The 23,904-nt window shown below is 46.5% G+C and overlaps 3 protein-coding genes across 6 annotated transcripts in view; 2 read left to right on the top strand and 1 right to left on the bottom strand.

The window, feature by feature from the left end:
* The first annotated feature begins 11 nt into the window (after window positions 1–11).
* LOC110487174 (zinc finger protein OZF) lies at window positions 12–6,111 on the top strand. 3 transcript variants are annotated; one of them, XM_036942254.1, is made up of 8 exons: window positions 12–156; window positions 778–967; window positions 1,045–1,104; window positions 1,554–2,048; window positions 2,308–2,414; window positions 3,630–3,823; window positions 5,445–5,613; window positions 5,733–6,111. In XM_036942254.1, exons 1-8 carry the CDS (start codon window positions 145–147, stop codon window positions 6,009–6,011), a joined length of 1,506 nt encoding a protein of 501 aa, XP_036798149.1. In that variant the 5' UTR covers window positions 12–144; the 3' UTR covers window positions 6,012–6,111. The 3 variants fall into 3 exon arrangements, with proteins under 3 accessions (XP_036798149.1, XP_036798148.1, XP_036798150.1); XM_036942253.1 differs by having other exon boundaries at window positions 2,308–2,426; window positions 5,733–6,110; XM_036942255.1 differs by having other exon boundaries at window positions 45–156; window positions 762–967; window positions 2,308–2,426; window positions 5,733–6,110.
* Window positions 6,112–10,445: 4,334 nt separating this feature from the next.
* On the bottom strand, window positions 10,446–13,281 carry LOC110487171 (zinc finger and SCAN domain-containing protein 2-like). Its single transcript, XM_021559092.2, has 3 exons — window positions 12,565–13,281; window positions 11,704–12,362; window positions 10,446–10,945 (listed from the first exon to the last, which is right to left on the bottom strand). The coding sequence occupies exons 1-3, from the start codon at window positions 12,998–13,000 to the stop codon at window positions 10,634–10,636; spliced, it is 1,407 nt and encodes a 468-aa protein (XP_021414767.2). The 5' UTR covers window positions 13,001–13,281; the 3' UTR covers window positions 10,446–10,633.
* A 268-nt stretch (window positions 13,282–13,549) lies between these two features.
* Window positions 13,550–23,904, top strand: part of LOC110487344 (bifunctional apoptosis regulator) — an 18,783-nt gene continuing 8,428 nt past the window's right edge. Inside the window, exons 1-4 of one of the 2 annotated variants that reach the window (XM_036942259.1) lie at window positions 13,550–13,964; window positions 15,734–16,063; window positions 17,331–17,429; window positions 21,429–21,528. In XM_036942259.1, the coding sequence (XP_036798154.1) occupies window positions 15,753–16,063; window positions 17,331–17,429; window positions 21,429–21,528 (510 nt within the window). In that variant the 5' untranslated portion in view covers window positions 13,550–13,964; window positions 15,734–15,752. The remainder of the gene's footprint in view (window positions 13,965–15,733; window positions 16,064–17,330; window positions 17,430–21,428; window positions 21,529–23,904) is intronic. The other variant, XM_036942257.1, reaches the window with a different exon arrangement.

Genomic DNA, 23,904 nt, shown 5'->3' with positions numbered 1-23,904 from the left:
AAGATAAATCACAAGCGGTAGTTGATTACTCTCGTCTAGATGATCACGTCTGACGACACTGAGGCGGAAGCCGGAAGAAAAACAACAACCAGTTTGTTTCATATTCTGAGCTTCTTCTTTTTTTAAAGAGCACTACTATATACAATGGACGTGGTGGTGAGTAGATAACAATAAACTCAAATATAACATTTATAATGTTTCGAAGGTGGACGTATGTTTTTTAAATTTTCTGGTCAGTTCAGCGATTTTGAACAAAGCAGCAGTTTCCTTGCCCGGTGGAAGCAGTCTAATCGATACGTTTCAACATTATATTTCCCGTTACAGAAGTGAAGTGAAATAGCTAGAATGGTGATATGCAGCGACCATGTTGGTGCTAGCAGTTTCCATCAATGAATATGTATAGAGATGCGTGTTCAGGCATGATGTAGAATAAACCAGAATCTGGGTTTACGAAGGAGTCAGTTGAATATTGCGATTATCCTTTAAGCCCAGGAAACAGCCATTCAACTTGCCATTCACACATTTTTCAAACTTAATCATGTTAAAATATGTTCGGTACCTACCAAAGAATTGAGTTAAACTGAACAACTATATTAATTACAACTGTTCCTGGCCGGCATTTGCTTAGAAAAAAAAAAGTTAAAGTAAATATATATATAAATATATATATTAAAGTATATATATACGCACACTAAAGAAAGCTACATGTAACCATAAAAATGCTTTGTCTGGAAATAATTGTAGTGACAAATCCACTTCAGTTTTCTTCTCTCTCAGGAGACCAAACTCACAGGGTCCCCTGGGCCCAAAGGTATCCATGGAGACCAAGTAATGCAGACCCTGAGGGGGGTGAAGCAGGAGGACTGTGGGCCCCTAACAACACCCCTAACAACGTACCTGAGTTTTGCCCATGTGAAAACAGAAGAAGAGGAGGAAGAGACATGGGGTGTGGCTCACCCAAGTACAGGTGCTCTTGCCTTCTCTCTCTTTGTGATTTGTTTATTTACAACTTGCCGTGATTTAAATCTTGTGTGTTTCCTTCAGGGTTCTTCAACGTCAAGAAGGAGGAAGAGGAAGAAGCCATAATATATCCTATACAGCCTAGTGAGTACAGCATCACAGAGGAGCCATAGTATATCCTATACAGCATCACAGAGGAGCCATAGTATATCCTATACAGTCTAGTGAGTACAGCATCACAGAGGAGCCAAAGTATATCCTATACAGCCTAGTGGGTACAGCATCACAGAGGAGCCATAGTATATCCTATACAGCCTAGTGAGTACAGCATCACAGAGGAGCCATAGTATATCCTATACAGCATCACAGAGGAGCCATAGTATATCCTATACAGCCTAGTGAGTACAGCATCACAGAGGAGCCATAGTATATCCTATACAGCATCACAGAGGAGCCATAGTATATCCTATACAGACTAGTGAGTACAGCATCACAGAGGAGCCATAGTATATCCTATACAGCATCACAGAGGAACCATAGTATATGGTGTTACTAAGCCTCTTATCTGACCTGAGATTTCTCTGTTCCCTCAGATGACAACCCAAGCCCCACTTCTGACATTACCAGCCACAGTTCTGACGACTCCAGCCCTGACAATGGCCCTAGAGCCACCCCTGACAATGGCCCTAGAGCCACCCCTGACAATGGCCCTAGAGCCACCCCTGACAATGGCCCTAGAGCCACCCCTGACCTGAACAACCCCCACCATAACAACGACCCCAGGTCTGGCCCTGCCGGTGGAGGGGCATCGGACAAGGACCCTGCATCCAGAGAGGAAGATGAGGAAGATGAGGAGAGGAGCCCCCAGATCTCAGCAAACCCAGGGACTAAGCCCAACAAGACCAAAGGCGGTCATCAGAGGCCGTTCCCCTGCTCTAGGTGTGGGAAGCGTTTATCCACCACTGTTAGCTTAGACAAACACCAGGTCATCCACACCCGACTGAGACCGTACCCCTGCTCCGTACCGGCCTGCGCCAAGAGGTTCTGCTCACCAGCCGAGCTGAAGAGACACACACTCACACACACAGGTTTTTTAAAAGTTTTACTTTGGTTCCTTTGGAAAGTATTCAGCCTAAATTTATTTTCAAAGTTCAATCAAGTGAAAAATCAAGAGTCGGGTTCTCAACCAATCTGGTCAATAAATAGTTTTGACACAAGTTTTGTCCACTTGTTTTGGGGGGTTTGAATTGTTTAAGGTCGTTCTAGTGTACCTTTTTTAAAGTCATTCAATCATCAGACAAATCAAGTTCAATACGTGGTGTGTTTTGTGTCCCTCACCCAATACAGGAGAGAGACCCTTCCCCTGTCCAGACTGTGACAAGAGCTTCACCATACTGGCTGCTTTAAAGACCCACCAGAGAACACACACAGGAGAGAGACCTTACGTCTGTGAGGTGTGTGGGAAGGTTGGTTCTTTTTATTAAATCTCTAAAGACCCACCAGAGAACACACACAGGAGAGAGACCTTACGTCTGTGAGGTGTGTGGGGAAGGTTGGTTCTTTTTATTAAATCTCTAAAGACCCACCAGAGAACACACACAGGAGAGAGACCTTACGTCTGTGAGGTGTGTGGGGAAGGTTGGTTATTTTTATTAAATCTCTAAAGACCCACCAGAGAACACACACAGGAGAGAGACCTTACGTCTGTGAGGTGTGTGGGAAGGTTGGTTATTTTTATTAAATCTCTAAAGACCCACCAGAGAACACACACAGGAGAGAGACCTTACGTCTGTGAGGTGTGTGGGGAAGGTTGGTTCTTTTTATTAAATCTCTAAAGACCCACCAGAGAACACACACAGGAGAGAGACCTTACGTCTGTGAGGTGTGTGGGAAGATTGGTTCTTTTAATTAAATCTCTTTTACTGATGGTTTGCTTTTACTTCTTGTCATTTGATTGTTTTACTGTGAAGAGTGTTGCGATTTTAAAATACATTTTGTAGTAATTTATAGTTGTTTATATGGACAGTGATAGTCAGAATGTATAGGGGAGACAGATACAGACAGAGAGAGAGAGAGAGGATTCGTACCCATGTCGCCAGATGTATACACTGAGTGTACAAAACATTAAGGACACCTGCTCTTTTCATGACAGACTGACCAGGTGAATTCAGGTGAAAGCTATGATCTCTTATTGATGTCACTTGTTAAATCCACTTCGATCAGTGTAGATAAAGGAGAGGAGACGGGTTAAAGAAGGATTGTTAGGCCTCGAGACAAAATATTTAAGTGTCTTTGAACGGAGTATTGAGGTAGGTGCCAGGTAGGTGCCAGATAGATGCCAGGTAGGTGCCAGTTTGAGTGTGTCAAGATACCGCAACGCTGCTGGGTTTTTCCACGCTCAACAGTTTCCTGTTGAACCACCCAAAGCACATCCAACCAACATGACACAACAGTGGGAAGCACTGGAGTCAACATGGGCCAGCATCCCCGTGGAACTCTTTCCACACCGTGTAGAGGCCACGCCCCCAAGGAAGTGAGGCTGTTCTAAGGGCAACTCGATATTAGCAAGACGTTCCTAATGTTTTGTGTACTCAGTGTAAATACTCCAGACTCTGGCAAAAATAGTGTTGTGATTTTAAATGCACTTTAAATTTGATTTGATTTTTAAGGGCTTCGCCCAAACGGGGAACCTGAAATCCCACGAGCGCAGGCACACCGGAGAGAGACCGTTCTGCTGCTCCTTCTGTGGGAAGACCTTTGTAGAGTCTGGCCATCTGAAGAAGCACCAGCGTATCCATACAGGAGAGAAGCCGTACCACTGCAGCAGCTGCCCCATGAAGTTCCCTTCCTCCAGCGAGCTCAGGTAACTGTATTCATAAACCGTCTGAGTCGGAGTGCTGATTTAGGATCCGTTTGGTCTTTTAGATTACAATGACTGGACCGAGGGATCTGATCCTAGATCAGCTCTCCTATTGGATCTGAACAACATCACATGTACAGGGGATCTGATCCTAGATCAGCTCTCCTATTGGATCTGAACAACATCACATGTACAAGGGGACCTGATCCTAGATCAGCTCTCCTATTAGATCTGATCTGAACAACATCACATGTGCAAGGGGACCTGATCCTAGATCAGCTCTCCTATTAGATCTGATCTGAACAACATCACATGTACAAGGGGACCTGATCCTAGATCAGCTCTCCTATTAGATCTGATCTGAACAACATCACATGTACAAGGGGACCTGATCCTAGATCAGCTCTCCTATTGGATCTGATCTGAACAACATCACATGTGCAAGGGGACCTGATCCTAGATCAGCTCTCCTATTAGATCTGATCTGAACAACATCACATGTACAAGGGGACCTGATCCCAGATCAGCTCTCCTATTAGATCTGAACAACATCACATGTACAAGGGGACCTGATCCTAGATCAGCTCTCCTATTGGATCTGATCTGAACAACATCACATGTACAAGGGGACCTGATCCCAGATCAGCTCTCCTATTGGATCTGATATGAACAACATCACATGTACAAGGGGACCTGATCCCAGATCAGCTCTCCTACTTTGAGATGCTTTATGAGTATGGGCCCATGTGTTACTCCCCTGATAACGTAATAACCACCGGACATTGTAATAAGTTACTACGTTTTTATCTGGAGAAAACATTATTATTAAGTCATCTGTTTGTTTTATTACGACATCCGTTATGTCGTCATTTATTTCATTAAACTGTATTTTCTGTTGTTATGATTCAATGTTGTCATGTCTTTTTAAATTATTTTTTTAACTGTCACAAACCAATTTCCTGTTGTGGGATATTCACGTGATCTAGAACTACTAGTACTTAACCAGTCAATTTCCTGTTGTGGGATATTCAAGTGATCTAGAACTACTAGTACTTAACCAGTCAATGTCCTGTTGTGGGATATTCAAGTGATCTAGAACTACTAGTACTTAACCAGTCAATTTCCTGTTGTGGGATATTCAAGTGAACTAGAACTACTAGTACTTAACCAGTCAATTTCCTGTTGTGGGATATTCAAGTGATCTAGAACTACTAGTACTTAACCAGTCAATGTCCCGTTGTGGGATATTCAAGTGATCTAGAACTACTAGTACTTAACCAGTCAATGTCCCGTTGTGGGATATTCAAGTGAACTTGAACTACTAGTACTTAACCAGTCAATGTCCCGTTGTGGGATATTCAAGTGAACTAGAACTACTAGTACTTAACCAGTCAATGTCCCGTTGTGGGATATTCAAGTGAACTTGAACTACTAGTACTTAACCAGTCAATGTCCCGTTGTGGGATATTCAAGTGAACTAGAACTACTAGTACTTAACCAGTCAATGTCCCGTTGTGGGATATTCAAGTGAACTTGAACTACTAGTACTTAACCAGTCAATGTCCCATTGTGGGATATTCAAGTGAACTTGAACTACTGGTTCATGTATTATCTGTTGCTCCAGGGTCCATGAGAAGATCCACAGCCAGGAGAAACCTCACAGCTGTTCCTACTGCGACAAGGCCTTCAAACAGCTGTCCAACCTCAAGCTCCACCAGAGAATACACTCTGACCAGAAGCCTTACGCCTGCTCCTACTGCGACAAGACCTTCCGTGCTCAGGGGACCTTAAAGGTACAATATAACTATTTAGTTGTGGATTTTATTTCAGTTTACACAACATAATACTTGCTATTTACTATATACTGAAATTCTTATTAATTACTTTAATTACTTATTAATTAACTTTGAAGGTGCACCTGAGGACTCACACAGGAGAGAGGCCTTACCCCTGCTTCGACTGTGACAAGCGTTTCATCACGTCCTCAGAGTTGAAGGTGCACCAGAGGATTCACACGGGAGAGAAGCCCTTCTACTGCTACGACTGTGGGAAGAGTTACTATCAGCTGAAGCAGCTGAAGGAACATATGAAGTTCAACCCGGACCACAGCACCACACGTAGCGGACTCGGTAACATAGAGGACGAGGACAAGCTCTACTCTACATCACGTGATGATGTAACGATGTCTTGATTTCTTTTTTTTTTAGTTGCCTAGAAACAGACATTACATTTTTTTTTATTGTTTTTTTTATTTAACTAGGCAAGTCAGTTAAGAACACATTTTTATTTATTATGACGGCCCACCCCGGCCAAACCTGGACGACGCTGGGCCAATTGTGCGCCGCACTATGGGACTCCCAGTCACGGCCGGATGTGATACAGCCTGGATTCAAACCAGGGACTGTAGTGACGCCTCTTGCACTGAAATGCAGTGCCTTAGACCGCTGTGCCACTCAGAAGCCCCCTCAAAAAATATATATTTATCATCCTCGGGGATGCCATCGATGCCACATCATTGGAAAGAGAGATAGAACATTACTTTGCCAGCACTCTACTCGTTCCGTGATGACGTCACAGTGGTGATGTCAACATGTCTATTAGAATGTTCTGTCGTTGTACTGAGCAGACACAAGGTCAACGCTCTGTTTAAGATGTCGACAAAATGGTCATTTTGATTAAATGTTGTTTTTTTTGTGATTTTTTTTTTTAGGTTGTTTAGAAACTGACATTACATGAAAGACACATTTTACTACGTTTCCATTACAGTCGTTATGTGTGTGAAGTCATACTGTATAAACCAAAAAAAGAATGGCGGCTGTTCAATTTTTGATATGATTTTATAAATGCCGACAGATCATTTGTGCGTCGACATGATGGGATCTTTTTGTGTCGGTCAAAGTATTTATGCGAGAAATGGCCCTGGAAACGCCTTTACGTGTAAATATTGATATAATTAATACCCGTCATATCGAAGTACATTTGGAGTCACTCACGCGATGACGTGGTGTGTGGTCCTCACCTACGACTCGTCGGGAAAGCAAGCAGTTTATTAGGCTACAGATGAAATACGTAGAAATCATGAACTTCACAGGGTGGTGAAAGTGCAAGGTGATCTTGATGCTCCTTTCCAATAAATGTCGAGGGTCTTATTCTGGTGATATGATAATCGATGATTGATTGCCTTTTGACAAATCAAAATATTCTCGCTCTTATCCATAATCTCATACTTTATTGTAGACTAACCTACCCAAACTCTCTCTGTGAGCTGCTGGATCGAGAGCACGTGCCAAAACCAGACTAGGAACATTTGCTATTTAACGCAACAGTTTTTGTGACAAAACTATCCGTAGTGTTGAAAATGCAACGGAAACACATTGCAAAAATGTATTCGGTACATGAAAACTAAAGTGGGAAAAGTAAATTTTGCGTTCCCTACGTCATCACGCACTGATTTTTTTTTCTCGCAACAATTCAGTTTGGTGGAAACACCACTGGTGGGAATATGCGCATATTTTATGTATGCTAATTCTAGAATATTGACATGGAAATCTGTCGCCAATTGGAATGGAAACCTAGTTTATGATGTGAATTGTTTCTCTTGGACAAATCTGTTGGCAATCATGTTTGTGTAAAGGTTACCGTTAAACCATATTTGTCAATACAGTATAATTAATCAATGAAGATAAGTCATGAAACGAAACAAAATCGTTCACTTTATCTGTTAAAGTGGTGTACCTAGTAACTACAGCCATGTTTTGGAGGGGGGGTTACACACCTAATAACCAGTGGAAGCTGGTGGGAGGAGCTATAGGAAGACTGGGTCATTGTAATGTCTGAAATGGAACGATATCAAACAATACATATGTAAACCACGTTTGGCTCCATTCCATTTCAATTCTTTCCAGCCATTACAACGAGCCCCTCCTCCTATAGATCCTCCCACCAGCCTCCACTGCTCAATAGAGTGGTTTTGCTCCGCCTCCAGTTCCAACGCCATATCTGCTTTTGAAAGGCTTCAAAGTGGATATGAAGACGTGACAATGTGGACAACTGTTATGCTACCAGACGTTAGCATGTGCTTTGAACTCAGCTACAAAATAAAGACAGAAATCAGATGTTTTGCTACCAGACGTTAGCATGTGCTTTGAACTCAGCGACAAAATAAAGACAGATATCAGATCGGAGTGCAACAACTGACCATGTTTATTTTCATCATCCATTCATTTCAGATCCAAACCAAACATTGCTCCACACACTTCATGTTATAGTGAGCACATTTTGCTGTCGGAAAAAACCCCAAAAGATGGCCATCGACTGTTGCACAATCCATCCAAAGAACACTTTGAGAGAACAAAAAACTAGGCTTACAAACCACATTTGGCGTATGAATATAAACATCTAAAATATATAATTACAAGTCACATACTTATGTGACATTTTGATGTCATTAAAACAGTCCTTCTGACACAACAGCATTCCCTCATCCAAGAGAAGAGTTTACCAGCCGGTGTTATGTGGCATTTTGATGTCCTTCTGACACAACAGCATTCCCTCATCCAAGAGAAGAGCTTTACCAGCTGATGTTATGTGACATTTTGATGTCCTTCTGACACAACAGCATTCCCTCATCCAAGAGAAGAGCTTACCAGCTGATGTTATGTGACATTTTGATGTCCTTCTGACACAACAGCATTCCCTCATCCAAGAGAAGAGCTTACCAGCTGATGTTATGTGACATTTTGATGTCCTTCTGACACAACAGCATTCCCTCATCCAAGAGAAGAGCTTACCAGCTGATGTTATGTGACATTTTGATGTCCTTCTGACACAACAGCATTCCCTCATCCAAGAGAAGAGTTTACCAGCCGGTGTTATGTGACATTTTGATGTCCTTCTGACACAACAGCATTCCCTCATCCAAGAGAAGAGCTTTACCAGCCGGTGTTATGTGACATTTTGATGTCCTTCTGACACGACAGCATTCCCTCATCCAAGAGAAGAGCTTTACCAGCTGATGTTATGTGACATTTTGATGTCCTTCTGACACGACAGCATTCCCTCATCCAAGAGAAGAGCTTTACCAGCCGGTGTTATGTGGCATTTTGATGTCCTTCTGACACAACAGCATTCCCTCATCCAAGAGAAGAGCTTTACCAGCCGGTGTTATGTGACATTTTGATGTCCTTCTGACACAACAGCATTCCCTCATCCAAGAGAAGAGTTTACCAGCCGGTGTTATGTGGCATTTTGATGTCCTTCTGACACAACAGCATTCCCTCATCCAAGAGAAGAGCTTTACCAGCCGGTGTTATGTGGCATTTTGATGTCCTTCTGACACAACAGCATTCCCTCATCCAAGAGAAGAGCTTTACCAGCCGGTGTTATGTGACATTTTGATGTCCTTCTGACACAACAGCATTCCCTCATCCAAGAGAGAGCGTGACGTTGTGTTTCTATAATTAGGGCCCTGTGTTTTGACCTGGATTTGTACTTTTATTTCAAGCTTTTAATCAAACTGTCCCCTTTTCTTTTTTATGTCAGCTGGTCCAGCCCCGTCCTCCGGCACCACACTGAGACGATTGCTTTCATTTGGAATCTAATTCTCATTTCTGGAAAAGGCTTAAAATCCAGGTGATGTGACGTGATTAACCTGGAGAGCTACCCTCCTTTAACCCAACCCTGTTCCTGGAGAGCTACCCTCCTTTAACCCAATCCTGTTCCTGGAGAGCTACCCTCTTATAACCCAACCCTGTTCCTGGAGAGCTACCCTCTTATAACCCAACCCTGTTCCTGGAGAGCTACCCTCTTATAACCCAACCCTGTTCCTGGAGAGCTACCCTCTTATAACCCAACCCTGTTCCTGGAGAGCTACCCTCCTTTAACCCAACCCTGTTCCTGGAGAGCTACCCTCCTTTAACCCAACCCTGTTCCTGGAGAGCTACCCTCCTATAACCCAACCCTGTTCCTGGAGAGCTACCCTCCTATAACCCAACCCTGTTCCTGGAGAGCTACCTTCCTATAACCCAACCCTGTTCCTGGAGAGCTACCCTCCTATAACCCAACCCTGTTCCTGGAGAGCTACCCTCTTATAACCCAACCCTGTTCCTGGAGAGCTACCCTCCTTTAACCCAACCCTGTTCCTGGAGAGCTACCCTCTTATAACCCAACCCTGTTCCTGGAGAGCTAGCCTCCTATAACCCAACCCTGTTCCTGGAGAGCTACCCTCCTTTAGCCCAACCCTGTTCCTGGAGAGCTACCTTCCTATAACCCAACCATGTTCCTGGAGAGCTACCTTCCTATAACCCAACCCTGTTCCTGGAGAGCTACCCCCCTATAACCCAACCCTGTTCCTTGAGAGCTACCCTCCTGTAACCCAACCCTGTTCCTGGAGAGCTACCTTCCTATAACCCAACCCTGTTCCTGGAGAGCTACCCTCCTATAACCCAACCATGTTCCTGGAGAGCTACCTTCCTATAACCCAACCCTGTTCCTGGAGACCCTCCTATAACCCAACCCTGTTCCTGGAGATCTACCCTCCTATAACCCAACCCTGTTCCTGGAGAGCTACCCTCTTATAACCCAACCCTGTTCCTTGAGAGCTACCCTCCTATAACCCAACCCTGTTCCTGGGGAGCTACCTTCCTATAACCCAACCCTGTTCCTGGAGAGCTACCCTCCTATAACCCAACCCTGTTCCTGGAGAGCTACCCTCCTATAACCAAACCCTGTTCCTGGAGAGCTACCCTCCTGTCCCGTAGTTGTAACTACCCTGCTGGATTGGGGTTGGAGTGAAACCCTCCAGGATATCCTACATTATTCTATATGTACTTCTATGACTCCACCACCACTGCTACTGTGTGTGGCCTGGTGTTTCTGTAGGCTCTTTAGCCAGGCAAAGCCTTTTCCACAGACAGGGCATGTGTATGGTTTCTCTCCAGTGTGGGTGCTCCGGTGGGCTTTGTGGCTGCGCAGGTCCGAGAACCTCTTCCCACAGTCGGCGCACTGGTAGGGCTTCTCTCCAGAGCGATTCTGCCGGTGAACCTTTAAACCCCACGACGTGCTGAATGATTTCTTACAGTGAGCACACTGGTATGGTTTGTCTCCTGTGTGAGCCTTCTGATGCACCTGAGACAGAAACATAGAATTACATATTATAACTTTATTTTACAGAATCTCTTGTGTTTAGAAACGCATCGTTCATCAAAATTGAAACAACAGGGCCGCCGTTCAGTAGCCCGAAAAGTTGTTGAACTTTGCGGAATAGAAATGCCACGAATAGAGCCGACGTGATTCCGTATGCTACATGTCAGAGAGGCATGTTTGTTCTAGATAGACTATTTCTATCTGAACGTTTCATGGACAATAGGTTTTCTATTGTACATGGTAATTTGGAGACACCATCGAAATGGAATGAACGGAACGGGCTAGGAACCTCCAACCCGGGCAATTTGACTGGCAAACTGAACCGCCGTCCACCCATTATGACATCATTGACTTGGAACAGGGAGGTGCGTTCTATTCGTTCTATTTCAACGGGAGAGACAGCTACTGAGCCAAGTCTGGCAACTGCATGTCAGCGTGATTGTTAGGTTAGATTACTTGTTAGATATTACTGCACGGTCGGAACTAGAAGCACAAGCATTTCGCTACACTCGCTTTAACATTTGCTAACCATGTGTATATGTGACAAATAAAATTTGATTTGATTTGATATCTGTAGAAACGTTTGTGGTCAATACGCACATCCTTAACAAACGTAGGTGCTGGACTAATAAAGTACTTGGGGGAAGAAAAGAACAGAAAGGCCGGCCCACTGTATAGGCTTGTCAATACAGGTGGTGATGGGAACAGACGTAGTGTGAGAGTGATTCTATTTTGCACACCTTAAGATAGGCCGCACTGGAGAAGCTCTTCCCACACTCAGAGCAGTAGTAGTAGTCCACTCCGGCCAGAACTCTCAGCGCTCTCTTCCGCCCCATCGCTGACATCGCCACCCCACTACCTTCCTTCATCCCAGTCTCCGCCCCACCCCCGACGACGTCGGCCCCCTCCACGGCATGCAGCCGCTGGTGTGTCCGGAGCAGTCGGACCTTGGTGAAGCCCTTCCCACACGCGGAGCAGTAGTGAGGCTTCTCTCCGCTGTGGGTTCTCTGGTGCTCTTTGAGGTGCTGGAGTCTCAGGAAGCTCCGGTCGCACTGGGAACAGTGGTGCGTCCTCTCTGCTGTGTGAACCAAGCGGTGCTTTTTGAGGTAGCGGGCGGTGTCGAAGGTCTTGCCGCAGTCATGGCAGTAGTGAGACGGCTCACCGGTGGTGGTGGTGGTGGCGGCGTGGATTATTCTGGGCTGGTGGATTCCGCGGTGCGCGTTCAGTATCCCAGGGCTGACAAAACTCATCCCACAGTCGGGGCAGTACAGAGGGGAGTGGTGGGGTTCCTGGGTCTGTTTTGGCTGTTTCTTTGGTCGCGTCTGTTTTTGTTGTTGTTGTTGTTCTTCTGATACGGAGGGATTCTTCCCACTGACAGGCCACTGGTTGCAGTTTCCGTCTGCGTCAAGGAAATAAAGAGTGCTGGGTTAAATCTGAAGAAACAGTGCCATGTTACGGTTCGTACTAGCAAACACTCAATATTGGCCTGCGTCCCAATTGGCACCTTATTCACTTTATAGGGCACTACTTTTGACCAAGGCCTGTAGGGCTCTACAGGGAATAGGGTGCCGTTTTGGGACGTACCCATTATCTGTACATACCAGAAAAAATAAAAACCTCTATAGCTTCTTCTTCTTTTTTGACCTCAAAACCACCCTCCTCTTCTTTAACTACAAGAGCTTTGTCCTTCTCTTCCTTCTCTTCCTCCTCTACTTTGACCATGAAAGTGTGATCTTCCTCTTCTTCTTTAACTTGTAGAGAGATATCCTCTTCCTCCTCTTCTTCTTTAATATGTAGAGAGATGTCCTCTTCCTCTTCTTCTTCTTCAACTTGCAGAGATATATCCTCTTCCTCCTCTTCTTCTTCTTTAACTTGTAGAAAGCTATCCTCTTCCTCTTCTTGTTTGATGATGATGTTCAGGTCTGGAGTTTGCCAGCAGTCTACAAGTTCGAGCTTCACTAGTCTATAACTGTATTCAGGGTCCTTCGTGTTGGTATGTGTGGGTGGTAGTAATCTATAAGTGTAGAGAGTATCCATGATGACTATGGGTTTAGGTTCAATGTAGCACAATATACAGAGTTAGTTCACTGATCGCTTTTTTTTAGAGCCCTATGTAGCCAGTTTGCTCTGGGTAACCAGTATGCTCAGCTTTGCTGACATTAACCATTTGATTCTTTCAGCTTCCGCCTTACGCTGCAATCGTAGACATGTACTGTGATAATTACTACATACGTGGTGTGATAGACGACTTTCCATGAAAATAATAAACAGGAAACAGACTTTACGAAAGGACAAAACAAGCGAACTTTGAACTGGAAGAGCATTAGCACATTGTTTTTTTTTTAGCTCATGAGTACGTCACCGCGCGGCTCACGTGACCAGAGTGTGAGTTTTGCCGCGTTCATAACAACTGGTAACTCGCAACTAGGTAGTCGGAAAGCTCCGACATCAGTGCGTTCAAAACAACGGGGAACTCGGAAAATAAATGAGGCCCGAGGGGGGAAATGTATTTGAACAGTCATCCAACTCGAGAACTCGGGCCTCTTTCTAGAGCTCCGACTTTCCGACCTAACGACGATATATAAATTCGTATTTTTCCGAGTTCCCAGTTGTTTTGAACGCATCATTTTCCTATAGCGAGTCTGTGGGTGTATTCATTACGCGGATTCCGCTTCAAAAGCTCTCGTCTGTTGCAAAACGTTTAGTAACGGAAACCTTTCACTCCAAACGGAAAACATTTTACAACGAAAATAAATACATCTAGGTCCCTCCCCTTCGGCTCTGTTTGCTTCCGCGTAATGAATATACCCCTGGCAAGAAAGAAGTGAAATGAGAAGCTAGCTGTTTAGCTACCCGTCTGACTGCTCGGAAAAAAATGTCGACTTGTCTTATTAGCTAGCTAGCATAATCAAAACTAACTTTGGTAGAGCATCTATTCGGCAGTGATGTGATTTTCCAGCTTGGTTGCAACGGCCGTTATTCCCGAGGTAGGAAACTAAAGGTGACAAATGTTGTTTTTAATACCAAACGGTAGCTAACGTTAGCACAATGATGTGGGAGTTTGCCACTGACTAGCTAACTAGTTAGCAGCTAACGTTAGATACAGTGATTTGGTCAAGAATCAGCTAGCTAAAATAATGATTGTTTTTATTAAATGGCTAGACATAATATGAGAACCTGTATGAACCTCTCTTTCCTAGGAACAGGTTTCCCCGTCGGTATAAGTTGATCTGAGGAGTTGACAAGGATGCATTTGTTGCTATGTTCATTTGAGTTACTTCCTGTTTACTAACTCATTTAGTTAGCCAAACTGCATGTCTGTCAAAACTACTCAATTTAAGGAAGCTATAAAAGTGGGTTCCTGTTATTAGCCATAAAATACATTGTCAGAACTCAAAGCCAGTTATTCAGTAATATTTGAAAAAAAATTCGTCCCAAATGGCAACCTATTTCCTAGTATAGTGAGTGTACATATGTCGACCATGACCCATAGGGCTATGGAGGAGTGTCTATGCTATGGACCCTGGGCTCTGGTCAAAAGTAGTCGTTGTGATATTTCTTGTATTTTTCCCCCTCCTTTTGGATTGTGTGTATTGCTCAATATTACTGCACTGTTGGCGCTAGAAAGGTGTGCATTTTGCTGCACCTGCGATAACATTGAACATCTGTGTAAAGGACCAATAAACTTTGATTTGCGGTAATAATTTGCCATTTGGGGTCTCACGCAGTTCATAGTTTTGTCTCTGTCCCTCTTTGTCTCTCTCTCTCTCTCTCTCTCTCTCTCTCTCTCTCTCTCTCTCTCTCTCTCTCTCTCTCTCTCTCTCTCTCTCTCTCTCTCTCTCTTTCTCTCATATTCAATTCAAGGGCTCTACTGGCACGGGAATCATATGTTAACATTGCCAAAGCAAATGGAGTAGATAATAAACAATAACAATGAACATTACACTCACAGAAGTTCCAAAATAATCAAGACATTTCATATCATATTATGTAGATATACAGTGTACAATAACATATATACACTACAGTGTTGTAAGGAAGTGCAAGTAGTGAAAGTTTTTTTTTTACAACCCATATTCTGTTTCTTGCTCTTTCTCTTTCTCTCGCGCTTCTCTCTCGCTCTCCTCTGTCCCCCTCTTTGGTTCTCTCTCCTCTGTCCCCCTCTTTGGTTCTCTCTCTCCTCTGTCCCCCTCTTTGGTTCTCTCTCTCCTCTGTCCCCCTCTTTGGTTCTCTCTCTCCTCTGTCCCCCTCTTTGGTTCTCTCTCTCCTCTGTCCCCCTCTTTGGTTCTCTCTCCTCTGTCCCCCTCTTTGGTTCTCTCTCCTCTGTCCCCCTCTTTGGTTCTCTCTCTCCTCTGTCCCCCTCTTTGGTTCTCTCTCTCCTCTGTCCCCCTCTTTGGTTCTCTCTCTCCTCTGTCCCCCTCTTTGGTTCTCTCTCTCCTCTGTCCCCCTCTTTGGTTCTCTCTCTCCTCTGTCCCCCTCTTTGGTTCTCTCTCTCCTCTGTCCCCCTCTTTGGTTCTCTCTCTCCTCTGTCCCCCTCTTTGGTTCTCTCTCTCCTCTGTCCCCCTCTTTGGTTCTCTCTCTCCTCTGTCCCCCTCTTTGGTTCTCTCTCTCCTCTGTCCCCCTCTTTGGTTCTCTCTCTCCTCTGTCCCCCTCTTTGGTTCTCTCTCTCCTCTGTCCCCCTCTTTGGTTCTCTCTCTCCTCTGTCCCCCTCTTTGGTTCTCTCTCACCTCTGTCCCCCTCTCACGTATTCTTTGGTTCTCTCTCCTCCAGACCCCAGATCATCCAGCAGATGGAGGGGGGTGCCGCTGCTGCCCCCGCCCCCAACCCTCTCTCCGATCTCTCCTCCCCCCTAACCCCTCCTGTGACCTCTGACCCCTCTCCCTCTCCGTACCCCCGGCCCTCTGCCAGCCCCTCCATCAGCGAAGACCAGTTTGGGTGCCACTGTTGCTACGACGTCCTGGTCAACCCGACAACGTTGAACTGTGGTCACAGCTTCTGCCGCCACTGCCTGGCTCTCTGGTGGGAGTCGAGTAGGAAGACTGAGTGCCCCGAATGCAGGGAGAAGTGGGAGGGCTTCCCCAAAGTCAACATCCTGCTGAGGTAAGGTACTAGGGTGCATGAACTTAACGTACTGGTACTACTCTCTAGACCTCACCATATTATCACCATCACAAGCATTTCGCTACACTCGCATTAACATCTGCTAACCATGTGTATGTGACAAATAAAATTTGATTTACTTGGGTGCCAATACCATATGTATTGCAATTCTATATCGAATTTTGACAATTGTAGATCTCCAGGAAGAGGGTTGGACTGAACGTACAGGACAGTCGATCTCCAGGAAGAGGGTTGGACTGAACCTACAGAACAGTAGATCTCCAGGAAGAGGGTTGGGCAGACCTGGGCTACAGTCAGTGGTAGGCAGGGTATCAGCGTGGTAGATCAGTAGTAGTAGTGGGTTGGGCAGACCTGGGCTACAGTCAGTGGTAAGCAGGGTATCAGCGTGGTAGATCAGTAGTAGTAGTGGGTTGGGCAGACCTGGGCTACAGTCAGTGGTAGGCAGGGTATCAGCGTGGTAGATCAGTAGTAGTAGTGGGTTGGGCAGACCTGGGCTACAGTCAGTGGTAAGCAGGGTATCAGCGTGGTAGATCAGTAGTAGTAGTGGGTTGGGCAGACCTGGGCTACAGTCAGTTGTAGGCAGGGTATCAGCGTGGTACTCTCTCGTCCCCTCCTCTCTCCATCCTCTACCCCTCTCTCGTCCCCTCCTCTCTCCATCCTCTACCCCTCTGTCGTCCCCTCCTCTCTCCATCCTCTACCCCTCTCTCGTCCCCTCCTCTCTCCATCCTCTCCATCTTTTATTTGGGCATTTTTATTGTTCAGAAATGTGGTGGGTCGTCTCTTCGTTCGCTGGACTTTATCCTGCTAACTGTTCCAAATGTCCCAACTGAATTTGGTAAAAGGGCTTTTATGTACTCTGCACCATCGTCTTGGAACGCCTTACAAAATACTTTTAAACTGGAAGAACTTGTCCTGATTGGTGTTTTTAAATCACTGATGAAGGATTTTGAGGCTGATTCCCTGACCTGTCAATGTTTTTAATTGGCTGTTTTTGATTTTGTTATACTCTTGTGAATTCAATGGTTTTTACTAGATTACTTGTAGTTTTTCATGTTGTCTGTCTGTCTATTTTTTTTGTAATGACTTGGTGCTGACTATCTTGGCCAGGGTGCTCTTGAAAAAGAGATTTTCATCTCAATGATCCCTTCCTGGTTATAAAGATTAAATAAATACATCGTGCTCATCCCCTCCTCTCTCCCTCCTCTACCCCTCTCCCTACTTTCTACCTGCCTCCTCCCTCTTTCAGAGATGCAGTAGAGCGGTTGTTCTCAGAGGTGGTGGGTAGGAGGAGAGCAGAGATCCAGGGGAACCCCAAGATCTCCCAGAGCCTGCTGGCCTTTCAGAGGTACCATACTAACACACTCAGAGCCTGCTGGCTCTATCAGAGGTACTGTACTAACACACTCAGAGCCTGCTGGCTCTATCAGAGGTACCATACTAACACACTCAGAGCCTGCTGGCTCTATCAGAGGTACTGTACTAACACACTCAGAGCCTGCTGGCCTTTCAGAGGTACCATACTAACACACTCAGAGCCTGCTGGCTCTATCAGAGGTACCATACTAACACACTCAGAGCCTGCTGGCTCTATCAGAGGTACCATACTAACACACTCAGAGCCTGCTGGCCTTTCAGAGGTACCATACTAACACACTCAGAGCCTGCTGGCTCTATCAGAGGTACTGTACTAACACACTCAGAGCCTGCTGGCCTTTCAGAGGTACCATACTAACACACTCAGAGCCTGCTGGCTCTATCAGAGGTACCATACTAACACACTCAGAGCCTGCTGGCTCTATCAGAGGTACTGTACTAACACACTCAGAGCCTGCTGGCTCTGTCAGAGGTACCATACTAACACACTCAGAGCCTGCTGGCTCTATCAGAGGTACCATACTAACACACTCAGAGCCTGCTGGCTCTATCAGAGGTACTGTACTAACACACTCAGAGCCTGCTGGCTCTATCAGAGGTACCATACTAACACACTCAGAGCCTGCTGGCTCTATCAGAGGTACCATACTAACACACTCAGAGCCAGCTGGCCTTTCAGAGGTACCATACTAACACACTCAGAGCCAGCTGGCCTATTTGAGATTGCTCAAAGTAGCCACCCTTTGCCTTGTTGACAGCTTTGCACACTCTTGGCATTCTCTCAACCAGCTTCATGAGGTAGTCACCTGGAAGGCATTTCAATTAACAGGTGTACCTTGTTAAAAGTTAATTTGTGGAATTTATTTCCTAAGCCAAGTGTGCAGGGCTGTCTTCAGGGCAAGGGGTGGCTACTTTGAAGAATCTCAAATATCAAATATATTTTGATTTAACACTTTATATGGTTACTACATGATTCCATGTGTGTTATTTCGTAGTTTTGATGTCTTCACTATTATTTTACAATGTAGAAAATAGTTTAAAAAATAAAGAAAAACCCTTGAATGAGTAGGTGTTCTAAACCCTTGAATGAGTAGGTGTTCTAAACCCTTGAATGAGTAGGTGTTCTAAACCCTTGAATGAGTAGGTGTTCTAAACCCTTGAATGAGTAGGTGTTCTAAACCCTTGAATGAGTAGGTGTTCTAAACCCTTGAATGAGTAGGTGTTCTAAACCCTTGAATGAGTAGGTGTTCTAAACCCTTGAATGAGTAGGTGTTCTAAACCCTTGAATGAGTAGGTGTTCTAAACCCTTGAATGAGTAGGTGTTCTAAACCCTTGAATGAGTAGGTGTTCTAAACCCTTGAATGAGTAGGTGTTCTAAACCCTTGAATGAGTAGGTGTTCTAAACCCTTGAATGAGTAGGTGTTCTAAACCCTTGAATGAGTAGGTGTGTCCAAACTTTCGACTGGTACTGTGCACATACATACAGCGCCTTCAGAAAGTATTCAGACCCCTTGACTTTTTCCACATTCTGTTAGGTTACAGCCTTAATCTAAGATGGATTCAATTGTTTATTTTCCCTCGTTAATTTATTATTAAAAAACTATCACATTTACGTACGTTTTCAGACCCTTTACTCAGTACTTTGTTGAAGCACCTTTGGTAGCGATTACAGCCTCGAGTCTTCATGTGAATGACGCTACAAGCTTGGCACACCTGTATTTGGGGAGTTTCTCCCATTCTTCTCTGCAGATCCTCTCAAGCTCTGTCAGGTTGGATGGGGAGCGTCGCTGCTCCAGAGATGTTCGATCGGGTTCAAGTCCGGTCTCTGGCAGGGCCACTCAAGGACATTGAGACTTGTCCAAAAGACACTCCTGCGTTGTCTTGGCTGTGTGCTTTAGGGACGTTGTCCCTTTGGAAGGTGAACCTTTGCCCCAGTCTGACAACCTGCTCCAGAGCGCTCAGGATTTCATCAATGATCTCTCTGTACTTTGCTCCGTTCATCTTTGCCTTGGTCCCAACTAGTCTCTCTGCCACTGAAAAACAGCACCATGCTTCACCATAGGGATGGTGCCAGGTTTCCTCCAGACATGATGCTTGGCATTTAGGCCAAAGAGTTCAATCTTGGTTTCATCAGACCAGAGAATCATGTTTCATCAGGTCTGAGAGTCTTTAGGTGCCTTTTGGTAAAACGTCAAGCGATCTATCATGTGCCTTTTACTGAAGAGGGGCTTCTGTCAGGCCACTCTACCATAAAGGCCTGATTGGTGGAGTGCTGCAGAGATGGTTGTCCTTCAGGAAGGTTCTCCCATCTCCACAGAGGAACTCTGGAACTCTGTCAGAGTGACCATCAGGTTCTTGGTTATCTCCCTGACCTAGGCCCTTCTCCCGATTGCTCAGTTTGGCCGGGCGGCCAGCGCTAGGAAGACTCTTGGTGGTTCCAAACGCCCTTCATTTAAGAATGATGGAGGCCACTGTGTTCTTGGGGACCTTCAATGCTGCAGAAATGTTTTTGTTCCCTTCCCGAAATCTGTGCCTCGATGCAATCCTGTCTCTGAGCTCTACGGGCAATTCCTTTGACCTCATGACTTGGTTTTTGCTCTGACATTCACTGTCAACTGTGGAACTTTAGACAGACAGGTGTGTGCCTTTCCAAGTCATGTCCAATCAATTGAATTTACCACAGGTAGACTCCAATCAAGTTGTAGAAACCTGTCAAGGATTATCAATGGAAACAGGATGCTCCTGAGCTCAATTTTGAGTCTCATAGTCTCATAGCAAAGGGTCTGAATACTTATGTAAATAAGGTATTTCAGTTTTTTTTTTATATAAAAAAAAAAAAAATTGCAAACATTTCTAAACCTATTTTAGCTTTGTCATTATGGGGTATTGTGATGTCATTATGGGGTATTGTGATGTCATTATGGGGTATTGTGATGTCATTATGGGGTATTGTGATGTCATTATGGGGTATTGTGATGTCATTATGGGGTATTGTGTGTAGATTGATGAGGAAATTATTTGATTTAATCCCCTATAGAATAAGGCTGTAACATAACAATGTGGGAAAAGGGAAGGGGTCTGAATACTTTCTGAATGCACTGCATCTACAGAAGCATGTAGACACCCCTTCAAATGAGTGGATTTGACCACACCTGTTGCTGACTGGTGTATACCCTAGATCAGCACTTCTACTCTGAGATGCTTGGTAGCATGGAAACCCCCGGCTGTATAAACATGTTGCTCATACCTAGGGCCCCCTCTGTTACCCGTCTGTTACCGGTCTGTAACCAGTCTGTTACCGGTCTGTAACCAGTCTGTTACCGGTCTGTAACCAGTCTGTTACCGGTCTGTAGCATGTATGTTACCGGTCTGTAACCAGTCTGTTACCGGTCTGTAACCAGTATGTTACCGGTCTGTAACCAGTATGTTACCGGTCTGTAACCAGTATGTTACCGGTCTGTAACCAGTCTGTTACCGGTCTGTAACCAGTCTGTTACCGGTCTGTAACCAGTCTGTTACCGGTCTGTAGCATGTCTGTTACCGGTCTGTAACCAGTCTGTTACCGGTCTGTAGCATGTCTGTTACATGTCTGTAGCATGTCTGTTACCTGTCTGTAGCATGTCTGTTACCTGTCTGTTACCGGTCTGTAGCATGTCTGTTACCGGTCTGTAGCATGTCTGTTACCTGTCTGTTACCTGTCTGTTACCTGTCTGTTACCTGTCTGTTACCTGTCTGTTACCTGTCTGTTACCTGTCTGTAGCATGTCTAACCTGTCTATCTGTGTGTAACCTGTCTATCTGTGTGTAACCTGTCTGTCTGTGTGTAACCTGTCTGTCTGTGTGTAACCTGTCTGTCTGTGTGTAACCTGTCTGTCTGTGTGTAACCTGTCTGTCTGTGTGTAACCTGTCTGTCTGTGTGTAACCTGTCTATCTGTGTGTAACCGGTCTGTCTGTGTGTAACCTGTCTGTAGGTATGGTGATCAGGCAGCCAGAGGAATCCCCAAGACCAGTCCTGGTAGAGGAGCAGGAGGGTTCTTCTCTGGAGTTCTCACTGCACTCACCTGTGTCGCGGTAAGAGAGAGGGAGGGGGACCTGGGGAGAGGTCAGCGAGGGGGGCCTGGGGAGAGGTCAACGGGAAGGAGTCAGCGAGGGGGGCCTGGGGAGAGGTCAACGGGAAGGAGTCAGAGAGGGGTACCTGGGGAGAGGTCAACGGGAAGGAGTCAGTGAGGGGGACCTGGGGAGAGGTCAACAAGAAGGAGTCAGCGAGGGGGTCCTTGGGAGAGGTCAGAGAGGAGGGCCTGGGGAGAGGTCAACGGGAAGGAGTCAGCGAGGGGGACCTGGGGAGAGGTCAACGGGAAGGAGTCAGCGAGGGGGACCTGGGGAGAGGTCAACGGGAAGGAATCAGTTAGGGGGACCTGGGGAGAGGTCAACGAGGGGGACCTGGGGAGAGGTCAAACTGGAAGGAGTCAATGAGGGGGACCTGGGGAGAGGTCAACGGGAAGGAGTCAGCGAGGGGGACCTGGGGAGAGGTCAACGAGGGGGACCTGGGGAGAGGTCAAACTGGAAGGAGTCAACGAGGGGGACCTGGGGAGAGGTCAACGAGGGGGACCTGGGGAGAGGTCAACGGGAAGGAGTCAGCGAGGGGGACCTGGGGAGAGGTCAACGGGAAGGAGTCAGCGAGGAGGGCCTGGGGAGAGGTCAACGGGAAGGAGTCAGCGAGGGGGACCTGGGGAGAGGTCAAACTGGAAGGAGTCAATGAGGGGGACCTGGGGAGAGGTCAACGGGAAGGAGTCAGCGAGGGGGACCTGGGGAGAGGTCAACGAGGGGGACCTGGGGAGAGGTCAAACTGGAAGGAGTCAACGAGGGGGACCTGGAGAGAGGTCAACGAGGGGGACCTGGGGAGAGGTCAACAGGAAGGAGTCAGCGAGGGGGACCTGGGGAGAGGTCAACGGGAAGGAGTCAGCGAGGGGGACCTGGGGATAGGTTAACGGGAAGGAGTCAGCGAGGGGGACCTGGGGAGAGGTCAACGAGGGGGACCTGGAGAGAGGTCAAACTGGAAGGAGTCAACGAGGGGGACCTGGGGAGAGGTCAACAGGAAGGAGTCAGCGAGGCGGTCCTGGGGAGAGGTCAACAGGAAGGAGTCAGAGAGGGGGACCTGGGGAGAGGTCAACGGGAAGGAGTCAGAGAGGGGGACCTGGGGAGAGGTCAACGGGAAGGAGTCAGCGAGGGGGACCTGGGGAGAGGTCAACGGGAAGGAGTCAGAGAGGGGGACCTGGGGAGAGGTCAACGGGAAGGAGTCAGCGAGGGGGGCCTGGGGAGAGGTCAACAGGAAGGAGTCAGCGAGGGGGGCCTGGGGAGAGGTCAACGAGGGGGACCTGGGGAGAGGTCAACGGGAAAGAGTCAGCGAGGGGGGCCTGGGGAGAGGTCAACGTGAAGGAGTCAGCGAGGGGGACCTGGGGAGAGGTCAGCGAGGGGGACCTGGGGAGAGGTCAACGAGGGGGACCTGGGGAGAGGTCAAACTGGAAGGAGTCAACGAGGGGGACCTGGGGAGAGGTCAACGAGGGGGACCTGGGGAGAGGTCAACGGGAAAGAGTCAGCGAGGGGGGCCTGGGGAGAGGTCAACGTGAAGGAGTCAGCGAGGGGGACCTGGGGAGAGGTCAGCGATGGGGACCTGGGGAGAGGTCAGCGAGGGGGACCTGGGGAGAGGTCAGCGAGGGGGACCTGGGGAGAGGTCAACGGGAAGGAGTCAGCCAGGAATGATTGTAGTGTATGTGTGAGGGACAGGAATGATTGTAGTGTGTGTGGGACAGGAATGATTGTAGTGTGTGTGGGACAGGAATGATTGTAGTGTGTGTGGGACAGGAATGATTGTAGTGTGTGTGGGACAGGAATGATTGTAGTGTGTGTGGGACAGGAATGATTGTAGTGTGTGTGGGACAGGAATGATTGTAGTGTGTGTGGGACAGGAATGATTGTAGTGTGTGTGTGGGACAGGAATGATTGTAGTGTGTGTGGGACAGGAATGATTGTAGTGTGTTGGGGGACAGGAATGATTGTAGTGTGTGTGGGACAGGAATGATTGTAGTGTGTTGGGGGACAGGAATGATTGTAGTGTGTGTGGGACAGGAATGATTGTAGTGTGTTGGGGGACAGGAATGATTGTAGTGTGTTGGGGGACAGGAATGATTGTAGTGTGTTGGGGGACAGGAATGATTGTAGTGTGTGTGGGACAGGAATGATTGTAGTGTGTTGGGGGACAGGAATGATTGTAGTGTGTGTGGGACAGGAATGATTGTAGTGTGTTGGGGGACAGGAATGATTGTAGTGTGTGTGGGACAGGAATGATTGTAGTGTGTGTCAGCTTACTTTTCTCTATGTGTTGCAGAAAGGGTCACAGTGTGTCGTGGTGGGGGGGGGGGGGGGGGGGGGGGGGGGGTTGTGTTGAAG

Source organism: Oncorhynchus mykiss, chromosome 13 (genome assembly GCF_013265735.2).
Source record: "Oncorhynchus mykiss isolate Arlee chromosome 13, USDA_OmykA_1.1, whole genome shotgun sequence".
NCBI lineage: Eukaryota > Metazoa > Chordata > Actinopteri > Salmoniformes > Salmonidae > Oncorhynchus > Oncorhynchus mykiss.
The sequence above is the reverse complement of the archived record's forward strand: the minus strand, read 5'-3'. Positions and strand labels throughout refer to the sequence as shown.

Excerpts from the sequence above, each read along its gene's own strand:
- LOC110487171 (XM_021559092.2), bottom strand. The coding sequence starts at position 13,000 with ATGGATACTCTCTACACTTATAGATTACTACCACCCACACATACCAAC. Across the intron at positions 12,363-12,564 it reads AGAGGTTTTTATTTTTTCTG|ACGGAAACTGCAACCAGTGG; the intron begins GTATGTACAGAT and ends TCCTTGACGCAG. Across the intron at positions 10,946-11,703 it reads CCAGTGCGGCCTATCTTAAG|GTGCATCAGAAGGCTCACAC; the intron begins GTGTGCAAAATA and ends TTTCTGTCTCAG.
- LOC110487174 (XM_036942253.1), top strand. Across the intron at positions 2,049-2,307 it reads ACACACACTCACACACACAG|GAGAGAGACCCTTCCCCTGT; the intron begins GTTTTTTAAAAG and ends CACCCAATACAG. Across the intron at positions 2,427-3,629 it reads TCTGTGAGGTGTGTGGGAAG|GGCTTCGCCCAAACGGGGAA; the intron begins GTTGGTTCTTTT and ends TTGATTTTTAAG.